The sequence below is a fragment of the Archocentrus centrarchus genome, chromosome 6 (assembly GCF_007364275.1).
Source record: "Archocentrus centrarchus isolate MPI-CPG fArcCen1 chromosome 6, fArcCen1, whole genome shotgun sequence".
In the NCBI taxonomy this organism is placed as follows: domain Eukaryota; kingdom Metazoa; phylum Chordata; class Actinopteri; order Cichliformes; family Cichlidae; genus Archocentrus; species Archocentrus centrarchus.
Window position 1 is genome coordinate 275132 of NC_044351.1, and position 14686 is coordinate 289817.

The 14686-nt window shown below is 49.9% G+C and overlaps 1 protein-coding gene across 2 annotated transcripts in view; it reads left to right on the top strand.

The window, feature by feature from the left end:
- The window catches only part of gramd2ab (GRAM domain containing 2Ab), a 34693-nt gene that overhangs the window by 12232 nt on the left and 7775 nt on the right, over window positions 1-14686 (top strand). For both annotated transcript variants that reach the window (XM_030730536.1, XM_030730537.1), the window contains 3 exons: window positions 5365-5422; window positions 6242-6314; window positions 7022-7125. In XM_030730536.1, the coding sequence (XP_030586396.1) occupies window positions 5365-5422; window positions 6242-6314; window positions 7022-7125 (235 nt within the window). The remainder of the gene's footprint in view (window positions 1-5364; window positions 5423-6241; window positions 6315-7021; window positions 7126-14686) is intronic.

Below are 14686 nucleotides of genomic sequence, written 5' to 3' on the forward strand. Positions count from 1 at the left end.
GGGATCGAACAGTTTGGCAGAGGATCGCAGAACACTCCTCTTTGTGTTCTCTTTGTTCTTGAAAATGTTCATGAGGTGCTTCAGATTAAAGACAAAGTCATCAGTTTCCGGCCTCCATTCTAGGCCGAGCACCTTTAACACGCAGCCGTGTGTTTCAGACCCCTTGGAAAGGTCAAAGTCATCTTGTTGCCACTTGCTCTTCAGTTCAGGAGAGTTTGTAGTCCATTTGCAGAGGTTCATGCTTGCATCAGACAGGATTTCCCTTGCACTTGTTGTCAGTGCATAAGCCTCTTTAACATTGCTTGAGCTGGCAATCAAGTCGTCGACATACAAGGAGTCCTTGATAATGTTGACGACCTGTGAGTGACTTCTTTGGTATTTCTCTAGGTGATTTCTGATTGTTGCTGCCAGCAAAAATGGACTTGATGAAACCCCGAATACCACACGAGTCATTCTCCACACACGTAGGTTTGTGGTCTCCGCATCAGGGCGACCAGTGAGCCACAGAAACCTCAGTGCATCCCTGTCCTCTTCTGCGATGGATATCTGGAGGAACGCCTTTTCAATGTCCACCATAAATGTGATGGGATGCAACCTGAACCTGACAAGGATGGTGAGGAGGTCTGGGTTCAGGTTTGGTCCAGTGAGTAGACAGTCATTGAGAGATGGGCAGCCATCTTCATGTGCGGAGGCATCAAAAACTATTCTCAACTTGGTCTTTGCCTTGTCCTCTCTTATCACAGCATGGTGAGGTAGGTAATATTTGGTGTTGTCTTTAGCGCCAACTGTGACTTTAGTTTCTGGGACATCTTCACATATCCCCTGTCGAAGATAGTCCTCCATCACATCGTTGTATCTTTTAAACAGTGTCACATTAGCCCTTAATTTCCTTTTAAGGTCTTCAAATCTCTTTTCAGCAAGTCTCAGACTGTCTGGTAGCTCTGGTTTGTCCTGTTGCCATGGCAACTTAACTTCATATCGGCCTTCCTTACAGGTGACTGACCTGTTGAAATGTTCTTGAGTATCAAAGTGCTCCTCCTTTTCTTCGCCCTCGCTGGAGATGCCCAAAGACTCTATTTCCCAGAATGCACGCAGCTGGGTTGAAACCTGTGCGATCTCCTCTGCGCAGATCTTCATGCATGAAGTCCCACTCATGCTTAACAGTGACACTGGGCCCTGTACTGTCCAGCCAAACATGGTCTCAATGGCAACTAATGGGTCTGACAGTCTCTCAACCTTACCAGGTACCATTTTCCAGTAGTGATCAGCACCAATCAATACTGACAGTTGCAGGTCCTTGCTGATGCTTCCTGAGACATCTGCTGACATCAGTCCTCTTCTTTTCAGCTGTCGTTGGATTTCCTCTCCTGGTACCTGCATGACTGCAGAGCTAACCTGAGGTGTCTCAACAGCTTCAATTTCAATAGTTCCTTTCTTGTCGTGTATGTTCTGAAGGATTAGCCTTACAACATTGCACTCTTGCAACTGGAGCGTTGCTACCAAAGGTGTGAAGCTGTAAAGTCTCTATCTTCACAACAGGTAATCCTAAAGCCTTCACCTGCTTCTCCAGGACAAAGCTCCGCTGACTTCCTCCATCCATGAGGCAACGCACTTTGGTCTTTCCCTTTATTCCCTGCGTCAATGCAGTCACTGTTTGCAGGACAACTGTGTTCTGCCTTGCCGTGCTTGTCTTCACTGTCTGTGGGGCCACCGGCGAGACTACAGCTGCACTTGTCACTTGAGCGCTGTTCTGGGTCTCCCCAGCATCACCTTTGTCACACATGGTGAGGTGGTGTCTCCGTCCACACACCCTGCATGAGATCCCTTTAGTTTTGCAGAATTTGGCCAGATGTCGCTGTCCTAAGCATATGAAACACCGTCCCATTTTCTTCAGCCTTTCCTTTCTGATATCAAGTGTGTCATCTGTACAGAGTTCAGATTTGTGACCTGTGCTATTGCAGAATATACATCCTTGTGGGGACTGCTGGTCACTGGTGTAGAGCATAGCTGCTGATGGCAGAGTTGACTTTCTAAATTTCCCACTTGCTGGATCGGTTTTATATCTGTGCTGGTTAGGGGACTGTGGCTCTTTGTTCTGGGCCCCTGCCTTAGCCAGGTGCATGGCACGCTCTCTGCTTTCAACTTCTTGTTTTAGAAGGGCTAGGAGCTCTGGCACCCTCAGCTCATGTTCTGAACCTATCTTGCATGTATAAGCAAGAGCAAGGTCATCTGGGATCATTTGCAGCAATATGGGGCACAGTAATCCTCCATATGTGTCTGACACAACTCCCATAGCTTCTAAGCCTCTAATCTGGACTTCACACTCATCATATAGTGTTCTGAGTGCAACAATGTCTGATGATCTTTTAACTGGATTCAGACTTAGCAGGTTTGACATGTGTGCACTCACAATCAGGTCCTTTCTTCCAAACCTCTCCTTGAGCATGTCTACGGCAGAGTCATAATTGCCCTCTGTTATCTTTAATCCTGCGATGGCTCTGGCTGCTGGACCCACAAAGTATGACTTGAGATATGTGAGCTTTTCAGTTTTACTTAGGTTGCTGTTATCATGTATCGCCGTCTGAAACTGGTCCCAGAATTCTTGCCACATTGATATATCACCGTCATATTTGCTTATGTACAACTTGGGCAACTTTACCGCTGCTCTGCCAGTCAGCCCGCTCGAGGGGGTGGCGCTTACGTCGCTCAGTCGGCTGGATCTCTGCTCGACTGTAGCGACTGTTTCTCTTTCAATTAGTCTAGTTGCTCTTATTTTCCAGTGGTTGAGATGGTCCTGATAATCCACAGTCTTTACTATATCTGCCTCCAACTCATCCATCAGTATCGCCTGTTCAATGTCCTTTTCCATCTCCAAAAGATTGGCTTCCTTCACCAATAACATGGACAGTAGTTCCTGTAGTTGGTCACAATTCACATCATCCTTCGATATTTCCTCTTCAATAGATCGCAGGAGTTTCATTGTGGAGGCTCTTATAACCCCACATTTTTGTTTGAGTCTCTGTAGACGCTCCGCCATTGTCTCGGTCTGTGTCGGTGGTCAGCTTGTTACAGCTATCGGCTAACGGTTCCCATCGTCACTCATTAGTCTGCCCGTGTCCCGGGTTTCGGCACCAAAAAATGTGGGAACTTAACTGCAGCTACTAACAAACAAGGTCTCTTTATGGGCTTTACTGAACAAAACACGGCCATACAATACATAACTCTATACTGTTGTTATTGTTTTTCTTCTTCTTCTCACAAAAGTCATTCTGGCCCGCACATGTAACACAAACGCCACCTTGTGGAAGTGCAATAACATGTAAATTCAATCATGTTCTAACTTGATTTTTCTTTTAACTAATAAAATGAAAACCATGAAATGTAACTTATGAATAAATAACAATGAAATAAGGATACAACAGTCTGCACTGGTAACAGAAACGTCAGTACACGATCCTCCGCTTAGAAAAGGGCAGAGAGCATCCTGGCAGCTGTGGAGGCGGCGTTCTCAACAAAAACGTACACAAGGATACACACTGCACACCAAATATGAACAGCCTGGCACCATGACAGCAGTCCTTTTTAGTCAGCTGCTGGAGGGAAACCTCACCACCCATCAGTGCTCTTTAGTAAGGATCTTTAACCTCCACGAGGACACAGACATTCTTTCCATGAAATCTGCGTAAAACCCTTTGCTCGTAGGCTGGAACAGTTTTTAGGTTTTACATGTCATGTGAAGTTTGCCATATATTTGTGTCTTTTTGGATGAGGGACCTCATTCTCTGAAGATGGTCACAAACCTGCAGAAAAATAATTATTTAAGGTGAGTAAAGTGTTCTCTTGGATTTCAGATTTCTGCACAGATCAGACCACCCTGACTGCTTCCACAGGAATTTAGAGAGTAAGAAGCAGCCAGGTGCTGCTGATCACATGCATTAATTAACTGATCGTCAGCAGGTGTGAGTATCACACCTGCTGACGATCTCATCTACAGTAATATCAAAGACTCAGAGAATCTGCAGAAATCTCTGTGCGCAGGGACAAGGCTGATAGTCAGTGTTAGACGTCCTTCAGGCAGTAACAACAGGCCTGATCCTGTCCTGGAGATCACTGCATGGGCTCAGGAACCTGGAATCACTGAGCACAGCTCCCCATGCCACCCACTGATGCAGGTTACAGCTCCATCATGCAGAGAAGAAGCCAGATGTGAACATGATCCCGTCTCCTTGGAGCCAAAGCTCATTAAAACTGGACCGAGGCAAAGTGGGAAACTGTTCTGAGGTCAGATGGATCCAAATCTGAAATTCATTTTGGAAATCATGGATGCTGCGTCCTCTGCACTAAAGAGCACAGGGACCATCCGGCTTGTTATCAGCGCTAAGTTTTGGCAGTTTTTGTAGAAGTCTTTGCAAAGTGCAGATGTTTGTCCAGAATGCACAGCAGCACGTTTGGAGGAAACCAAACTCAGCACATCAGCACCAACACCTCAGAGCAGCTGTCAGCACGGTGGAGGAGGGCGGAGGATCTGGGCTCCCTGCAGTCACTGATGCTACTTTCCCACCAACAGGGTTCCGGTGCTGGTGCCTTAATTTGAACCGTTAGGCGGGTTTTCCACCGCGGAAGCACTCGGTGCTCGGCCGAAAAACGGGTTCAACTCCGGCCCTGCAAACTAGCTGGTCTCGAACCAGGAACGCGTGCCGAAAGTGGCAGAAGGGCGTGACTCTGCCGTCCCAACATCAAGTTTTCTACCATATTACATGTGTATTACATGAGAAAAGCAAAGCGATTTTCACGGTTGTGAATTAGGTTGGGCTCTAAGGCTGAACTTGCTGCTCTGTATCAGTTCATGTCACAGATAAAAGGACACAAAGTGCGTACTTGTCGTCTTGCTCTAATCTCTGTCTGTGTTTCCCTCTGTGCTGCACACAGATGCTGCAGTAGTTTGGTTTGGACCCTAAAACGTGTTTGCAGCATGAGAAAGGGGAGCGTGTTCTCCCACGTTTGTGCGCTTCGGCTTCGTGTCCAGACGAGGACCCGCCCACACTCATACGTAAAGGAGCAGTTCACAGAAACGCGGTGGAAACACGGGCCCGTTCTTAAGAGTTTCACCGGTTCATTGGGAACAGCACGAGCACCGGCTCCTCCGTGGTGGGAAAGTAGCATGAGTGTACCATGAACTCCTGTAGACCAAAGTAATTCTAGAGGCACATGTGGACCAAACTGGGTCATCAGGACGTCTTACTATGCTTTTCTAATTCAGTTGGTTTAATTGGCTTTTTTGCATTAAACTGAATTGAGCTGGTACTGCTCTCTGTAGAAACTGCAGTTTATTCTGAGTCTAATTTACTGTGCTGTGTCCTGCAGGATGCAGCTGATCGATGACCTGTCCTACGAAGATGTGAAGAAGTGTTACAGAGGATCAGTGAGTCCCTCATTAAGTAAAACACACACACACACACACACACACACACACACACACACACACACACACAGCAGGGGTCCTTTTAAAGCTTTTTTTTTTAAGTCTGTAGAACTTTGCGGCGTCTGTCTCGTCTCCATGGGGACATGTTCTCTGTGTGTGTGTGAGTAGAGAGAAAAATGCAGGTGACCATCAGGAAGCAGCACCTCCAATCAGAACGATTACTTTGAGTTTATTGCTCGCAGCTTCAGGAGCGATGAGGATCTGAGCTGGTGTCGAGCTGCTGCTGCCGTTTCTGTTGTTTTAGTCTTTGTTGTCTCAGACAGGAAGAGGAAAGCAGGAAGTCTCCATGTGGCTACAGAAACAGTACAGGTGTGTGAGGGGAGGGCGGTGTTTACATGATGTAATGTCTGACCTGCATATCAGGAACCCAGACAATACTCCAGAAAGCAGCTGTTCCGACTGCAGTCAGCCGTGCCAGAGGAAGTGCTCAGATCTTTTGTTTTCAGTGATGGGTGATCCAGCAGGAAGCTCCTCCACACTTTAAAGACATGAACTCGAACTTGTTTCTTCATCATCAGTGCAGCTGCGGCAGGTTTTAATACTGACATTTAAAACCGCATCGTGCAAACCACGGTGACAGGAAGGCAGCGGCAAGCTTTGGGATTATCCTACTTATCAAATAATAAATATGCTCTATAAACACTATAAATACACTATTAAACTGAACATTAAACCAGTTCTGACTGTACAAAGGAGCAGCAGCATCTTCACTTAGGCATTGATGTAAACGTGTACCTGTGTGTTTTTGTGCGTCCACAGACTGTCAGCAAATACAACTCTCAGTACCACAAACTGTTCCAGACGGTTCCTAAAGAGGAGGTCCTGATGAAAGGTACGAGCAGCTCCCACACAGTCCTGTGACGCAGTCAGCACCTCATGCTGACCTGTTAAAGGGACGGTTCACTAAAAATCACACATTTGTGATTGTTCTCGGTTCAGTTCACAGATCGGTTAGTTAGTGTGATTTTCCCTTTTTGTTTTTTTAAATCTTCACAGCAGAGTCTCTTTGTAAAAATCAGGACTCAAAAGAAGGACCTACAAACTTTGCTGTGAGCAGGTTTATGTAGGAGCTGCTTTCTTTTTACTGTCCACATCCACCAGATGAAAAACTCTGAGGATGCTCATATCCAATCAGCAATCTTCTTTTGTGGCGGTGAACAAATTCAATGAAAGGCGGTAGAGTGACAGAATATGAACCCCACCAAAAAGCTTTGGAGGACTTGAAACAGAAAATCCCTCAAATCTGCCGTAACTGAACGAATTCAGATGTTCAGCAGCTGGCAGAAAGATGTAGCAGGAAAAAACTGAAACAAGATTTATTTCTGCTAAACAAAGTCAAGCTTCCTTTTTCTAAAGTAGCAGATTACATCTGCTGATATATTTGTCAAATCAATTATTGAATAAGCTAATATCCTTTTAGGCATATTAATATTTGCTCTAAAAGACTCGGGTGTCTCTGGGATGTGCCCGTTTGAATTTGATTTGAGTCTGAGGAGCGTGAAGCGATCCGGTCTCAGGTGTGTCTCTGTCTCGCTGCAGCGTACTCCTGTGCTCTGCTGAGAGACATTCTGCTGCAGGGACGCCTCTACATCTCCAGGAACTGGCTGTGTTTCTACGCCAACCTGTTCGGTAAAGACATCAAGGTGAGTCATCCTGCTGTTGTTCAGGATGTCTGTAATGTATGATTGTGATGTCTGCGATTCAGTTTGGGCTTTCCGAAAGAATAAATGTCATTATGACCGTGACGTGAGGTTTGTTGGCCCAGCAGTGACGATGGAATAAAAAGAGCTTGTTGCTGAAGAAGGCTTTGGTTGTGGGGGAAGTTTCTGACCTACAACTCAGTCTGGATTGTGGAGTAACAAAAGCTGAAAGAGTGGATGTTAGAGGAACTGCAACTTTCGATACTCAAACTTCATTTTTCTGCCTGGAGGTTGGTTTGAACTCGGTGTTTGGACTCCTTAAATGGTAAATGGACTAGCTCTTATATAGCGCTTTTCTACTCAGTATGAGCACTCAAAGCGCTATTACCAGAGGTGGGAAGTAACGAAGTACAAATACTTCGTTACTGTACTTAAGTAGATTTTTTAGGTATCTGTACTTTACTTGAGTATTTATTTTTCTCAGTACTTTTTACTTTTACTCCCTACATTTTTACACAAGTATCTGTACTTTCTACTTCTTACATTTTCAAACAGACTCGTTACTTTTTAACACGTCAGGGAGAAGTTTGCATTTCCAGTCAGTGCGCCGTCAAACAAACGATCTGAGGCTAAACGGAGGAATAATAACAGATACGAGACAATCGTACTGGCCTATCCTCCATCCTCCGGGGCTTAAAGGGTACAAAGGGATTAAATACGTAAACCCGTATAATTAATGTATTGTAGCGATTCTCTTAGTTAGAGAGCGTGTTGATGTTGTGGGATTTCGGACTGTTCGGGAGGTTCGTGAAGGCAGCATGGAGAGAGAGAAAAGACCAAGAGCTTGCCTGTGTGTGTGTGTGTTGCTGTTCCGCTGTTGGAGTTGTGGTTGGCGTGGCTGTGGCCTACAGCAGTGGTTTTTCTGCTAATAAAGACGACCTTTGTTGTGAATATCGCGACTGTGGAAGTGTGTTTACAACGTTACATTGGTGTCAGAAGTCAAACTGCTAACCGTCGGCTAGCCCTGCTTCGGCTACCTCAGTTGACAGCCTGCGCTAACTATGGCAGCGCAGCGAGATGTGGCCGGGGCCCGCCCGAAGATCAAGAGAGAGGCTATGGACAGTGACTTTGGGGGCACGCTGGGTCCTGAGGGAGCGGACAGTGCCGGAGAGCGTTTGGCCCGCCTCAGACGGACTGCCAGAGGCCTGGCGGCCGCCGCTAGCTTTAGTCCGTCGACTGCAGGAATATACGCGGGCGCGGAGACGCCCGCCCCGAACAGCGCGGGGCCCGTGCTTGGCGATAGTGGCGCCCGGCCCTGCCAGGCAAATGTGAAAGTACTCCGGTAAGGCTGACTGGGAGGCCTTCCATGCTCAATTTGAACTGTTAGCGCATGCTGCGGCCTGGTCCAAAGACACTAAAGCACTCCAGCTAGCCTTGTGCCTCACTGACGATGCTTTGGCATGCCTGCTGCTGCTTAGCCCAGCGGAGAGGGGTGACTACAGGGCTCTGGTTGGTGCTCTGCAGCGGCGGTTTGGGCAGTGTGGCCAGCCTGCTGTCCTGCGGTCCGAACTGACGAGTAGACGGAGACAACCGGGTGAGCCGCTTCGCGCTTTGGCTAATGACATTGAGATGCTAGCGAAGAAAGCATATGCCCACATGCCCATCGGCGTGCAGAACGAGCTGGCCAGAGACCAGTTCATCCGCGCCATTATCCCTGGTGAGCTGCGCATCCAGACTCAACTTTCCCACCCCCGCAATCTGCACGAGGCCCTGGAGATGGCCTTGGAGAGGGAGGCCGTGGTGGCTTCTGCGGGGTGCGACCATAGCGAGTATGACCCGGTGGTGAGGGCTGCGGTGCCGGAGGCCCCGGGCCAGGGGGTGCCAGCTTGGGCGGCCGAATTGACCGAACTGGTTCGAGGCGTGTCTCTACAATCTTCACGCCGCGGTGCTCGTCCTCGCCGAGACCCTCCTGTTTGCTGGACGTGCGGACAGCTGGGCCACATCAGCGTGCGATGCCCAGACCGTGCCGGTGTTCAGGGAAACGCCTCAGGGCCTGCGTAGGCGGGACGGCGCAGGCCCCCTCTTCTGTGTCCCAATCCGCCGGGGCACCGGTGGACAGAGCCCAACGGTACAGCTGGGGGTGCGGGGCTCAGCTCCCCCCAGAAGCAGACGACAGCACAGAGTCCGCGAGGGTGGTGGGCTGGACGCGTGCAGGGGATTTTTGTCACATCCCCATCACCCTGGCAGGGGCTCCGTGCACAGCTCTGGTTGACACTGGCTCCACTGCGACCTTGATGAGACCTGACGTGGTGCCGGTAGGAACCCAGTTGGAACCAACTACAGTAAAACTGCGTACAGTGACTGGTGAGTTAGCCCCGATGTTGGGAAAAGGACTGGTCCCTATTCAGGTGGGGGGCCTGGGAGTGAACTTGGAGGTGTGGGTGGCAGCGGTGCAGGACGTTTGCATATTAGGCCTGGACTTTCTGCGGGCCTCACAGAGTGTCTTAGACCTGGGGAATAACACGCTGACCTTTCCAGGGGGCCCCATGGTTGACCTGGTGCGCCCCGCACAGGCCCCGAACCTACACCCGCCAAAGTCGAGAGCAGCGGGGGTGCACCATGAGGCACACCTTCCGCCCCCGATCTACCCCCCTGCACCCCTGTCCCCTGACCCTGATTTAGCCACCGTGGTGGGTTCTCCTGCCTCAGACCAGCACACTGTAATGGGGGAGGGGGATAGACTGGCAGTAGTGAGGGACATATGGACACGTAGCTGCCAAGATTTAGATCATCCACAGCGGGAGGAGCTGTGGCAGGTGCTGCTGGAGTTCAAGGACATTTTTGCTCTGTCAGAAGACGAGGTAGGCTTAACTCACCTCCTGCAGCACGACATTGACACGGGAGATTCACGGCCTGTGAAGTCACGCCCTCGCCGCCTCCCCCTGGCGCATCAGGCTGCGGCTGATAGTGCGATCGGGGAGATGCTCAGGGCTGGCGTCATTGAACCCTCCGACAGCCCCTGGGCCTCGGGGGTTGTGATGGTTAAAAAGAAGAAGAGCCCCAAAATGAGATTCTGTGTCGATTTTAGGCCGTTGAACAGTGTGACTAAGAAAGACTCATACCCGCTGCCCCGCATCGATGAGTGCCTGGATTTGGTTTCCGGCTCTTCCTGGTTCTCCTCGCTGGACCTGCGTAGCGGGTATTGGCAAGTGCCCCTCAGCCCCGCAGCCAGACCAAAGACTGCTTTCAGCACAGGCAGGGGGCTGTGGCAATTCCGTGTTCTCTGCTTCGGCCTATGCAATGCGCCGGCCACGTTTGAAAGGTTGATGGAAAAGGTGCTGGCCGATATTCCCCGACAGGAATGTTTGGTCTACTTGGACGACATCCTGGTCCACGGAAGTTCCTTCGAGGCAGCTCTGGCATCCCTGCGGCAGATTCTACAGCGGATAGCGGCAGCGGGCCTGAAACTCCACCCTGATAAGTGCTGCTTTATGAGGAAAGAGCTGGAGTTCCTGGGACACAAAATCGGGGGTGAGGGTATCAGTACGCTGGAGGAGAAAGTGCAGGCGGTGAAGGACTGGCCAACCCCCACAAACTTGAAGGACTTAAAGAGCTTCCTTGGTCTGGCGTAGGGTTTAATCCCGGGATCCGGGATTCCCGGGAAATGCGATCAGAACCATTTCCCGTTTCCCGGGAAACGTTAGACGGGAAACCGGGAAAAAAGTCGCGCGCGTCGATTTGACTTTCAGAAAGAAAAGAAAGCTTCAGAATGTTAAATTTAAGGAAATATTGAGAGAAGGGTTCGTTTAATGCGAAAAGCATTACTCTTCATTTCAGGCACGTTCAGCCTCCGTTTAAGGCTTCAGCCTTCATCTCAAGCGTTTTAATAGAGGTATTACACAGTTGTACTTTTTTCCTCTTTAATTTGTTGAAATCGTAGGCAATGTGTTTACCCTAAGGTATTTTGTATTATATAATTTTATATTATTATATATTGTTATATTGCATTATATAGCCTATAAAATATGCCTGCCCTGAACAATAAAGAAATATCTGTTTAACTTCGAGTGTTTCTTTTCCTCGTTTGCAGCCGCTTACTAACAATCATGAATTAGGATGCGGGCCTAATGTGTGAAGAAATTATCATGAAATAGATTGCTTTAACATATTTCGCTTTTAAAATGGAGTTGAGTAAAATGTATATTTTTTAGGCTATAATGATTTGCCAGTTTTTCAAAAGACGATTCACAGCGAACCTACTTTAACCCTCAGACACGGTGTTATAAATTTGTTGTTGCCAGAATGGCAATGACCAAGTCGTAGTGCATTACTCAAGGCCCTGTGTTATGCCATATTATAGTGTAGTACGGTAGTTAACTTTTCAATGACTATTACAGCGTTCCACTGGTGGAGATATAGCGCAACAGATGTCGCCACGACAGCGTGGCTGAGCCATTATCAATGCTGTGGAGATGAACCGTATTGTTTTGCACCAGCAGTTGTAAAAAAGCTTGGTATAATTCCATGTACAATGGAGGAATATTCGAATTATATTTGTTAAGGGAGTGTTGAGGAACGATACAACACCGCATAGCTCGAGCACTCCAATGTCGAGATGTAGGTTTTATTGCGTTAATCAAGCCGACGTTGCCCCCTACTGGGCATAACAGGACATAGCTGGAAAGCTACATCTACAATATCAGAATAGGTTAAGGCCGACACAGGCTACAGAAGGCCTAATTAAAATAAATAAATAAATAAACTTTTTCCCGGGATTCCCGGGAAATGGCTCGTCATTTCCCGGGATTTGATTCATGTCATTTTCGGGAAAAATATTAAACCCTAGTCTGGCGTCCTACTACAGGTGGTTTGTAAGGGGGTTCTCCTGTATTGCTGCGCCCCTGTTCCGCCTGCAGAAAAAGGATAGTGACTTTGACTGGTCAGCAGGATGTGAACAGGCTTTTGAGCGGCTGAAAAACGCCCTAACAGAATCTCCCACCCTCGCCACCCCGGACCCCAGTCTGCCGTTTATTCTAGACACAGATGCCAGCGATGTCGGAATGGGGGCAGTGTTGAGCCAGGTGGGGCCAGCGGGGGAGAGAGTGGTGGCGTACTTCAGCAGAACCTTTAATAAGGCTGAACGACGCTACTGTGTGACACGAAGGGAGCTCCTGGCCATAGTACAGGCAATAAGTCACTTCAGGTACTACCTTTGTGGCCTGCCCTTCACTGTCCGGTCAGACCATTCAGCCTTGCAGTGGCTAATGGCGTTTAAGGAGCCAGAGGGGCAGATTGCACGCTGGCTGGAGGAATTAGCGCCATACGTCTTCGAAGTGAAGTACCGAGCGGGGGCTCACCACGCCAACGCAGATGCCATGTCCCGCCGCCCCTGTGCTCCAGCTGGTTGCCGGTACTGCGAAAAGCGGGAAGCCCGGGAGGAGGAGCTCCGGGCTGGGGGAGAGCATGATTCCGGGTGTAGCGGAGGTGAGCTGGCCTGCAGAGTGGCACAGGTGATTGACCCGCTCGAGTGGAGAGCGCAACAGGAGCAGGATGTTGACCTCCGGCCAGTGCTACAATGGGTGGAGTCTGGTCAAAGACCGCAGTGGAGCGGAGTGGCTGGATACTCACCTGCAACTAAAGGACTGTTTGTGAAATTTTCAGCTCTCCGAGTAAAGGACGGAGTGCTGCAGAGAGCCTGGAAGGAGCCAGCTACGGGGGAGGAGAGGTGGCAGGTGGTGGTCCCCAGGGCCCTGAGGGAGGCAGTTTTGAAGGCCTCCCACGGAACCGCCGGGGTGGGGCATTTTGGAGTTTCCAAAACCCTTCGGCGGCTCCGGCAGAGTTTCTACTGGGGGCAGCTCAGGAGGGATGTTGAGGACTTTTGCCGCCGGTGTGACCTCTGTGCAGCGCACAAGGGTCCCTCAGACCAGTCCCGGGCCCAGCTACAGCAGTTAGCAGTGGGAGCCCCGATGGAGAGAGTAGCAGTGGACGTGATGGGGCCTTTTCCACGCACAGACAGAGGAAACCGTTATGTCTTAGTTGCCATGGACTACTTCACAAAATGGCCGGAGGCATATGCCATACCCGACCAGGAGGCGGAGACGGTGGTCGACAGGCTGGTGGAGGGCATGTTTGCCAGGTTCGGGATGGCAGAAACCATTCACAGTGACCAGGGAAGGAACTTTGAGTCGGCTGTTTTCTCTGTCATGTGTGAGCGCTTAGGGATGCGAAAGACCCGGACGACACCGTTACACCCGCAGAGTGATGGGCTCGTCGAGCGCTTCTACAGGACCCTGGCGAAACAGCTGGCCATCCTCACTGCAGAGCACCAGCGTGATTGGGACATGCATCTCCCCCTTGTTTTGTTGGCGTATAGGTCCGCTGTGCAGGATTCCACCTTGTGTACGCCTGCCCTGCTCATGCTGGGGCGAGAGCTACGGACGCCAGCGGAGATGGCACTGGGGAGGCCTCCGGACGCTCCGGTAGTCATACCGGGTCCGGAATACGCCAGGAGACTGCAGGACCGGCTGGAGTCGGCCCATGCTTTTGCCCGTGATCAGCTGGAGAAAGCGGGAATGAGACAGAAAAGGAATTATGACTTGAGGGTAAAAGGGAAAGACTTCAGGGCCGGTGACCTTGTGTGGGTGTACAGCCCGAGGAGGAAGAAAGGCCGGTGCCCTAAGCTGGACTGCCACTGGGTGGGGCCTTGTGTAGTGGTAGAGAAGCTGGGGGAAGTGGTGTACAGGGTTCAGCTGCCGACTAGGGGGAGACGAGTGGCCCTTGATAGAGACAGGCTGGCTCCATATAAGGGTGATGTGCGCCCGGTCCAGTCGACCCCCCTGAGAAATGAAACAGCCACAGCCCCAGACTCACTGACCGTGCCCCCTTCTACTGCCCCACAGCTTCCTCCACTTTTGCACCCCATCCCAGATCAAAAGCAGGGTGCTGCAGGACAGCAGACACAGCCCCAAGTGTCGTCTACAAGGGGGCTGCAGAGGCAGAGAAGACCCCCAGGTCACCTCAGAGACTTTGTACGGGATCCCTCGGGGCGAGGGATTTAGTGGGGGGGGGCAATGTAGCGATTCTCTTAGTTAGAGAGCGTGTTGATGTTGTGGGATTTCGGACTGTTCGGGAGGTTCGTGAAGGCAGCATGGAGAGAGAGAAAAGACCGAGAGCTTGCCTGTGTGTGTGTGTTGCTGTTCCGCTGTTGTAGTTGTGGTTGGCGTGGCTGTGGCCTACAGCAGCCGTTTTTCTGGTAATAAAGACGACCTTTGTTGTGAATATCGCGACTGTGGAAGTGTGTTTACAACGTTACAGTATCATTTATAGTGCTATAATCGGGCCGGACCGAATCCGTAAGTTATGCTCGCAGGACATAAACAGCTTAGCTAGCGCTACTGAAGAGGAGCGAGCATGAAGGGAGTAACGTGTGGCAGGTAAATGCAACGTTTCTAAATGCTCAACAAATATCAGCAAACACACAAAGTGTGTGCAGTTTGTAACACAGTGTGTCTGCGAGCTAAAAGAAGAGCTGCTGCATTTCAGGGAGAGCAAAGAGAGAGAAGTT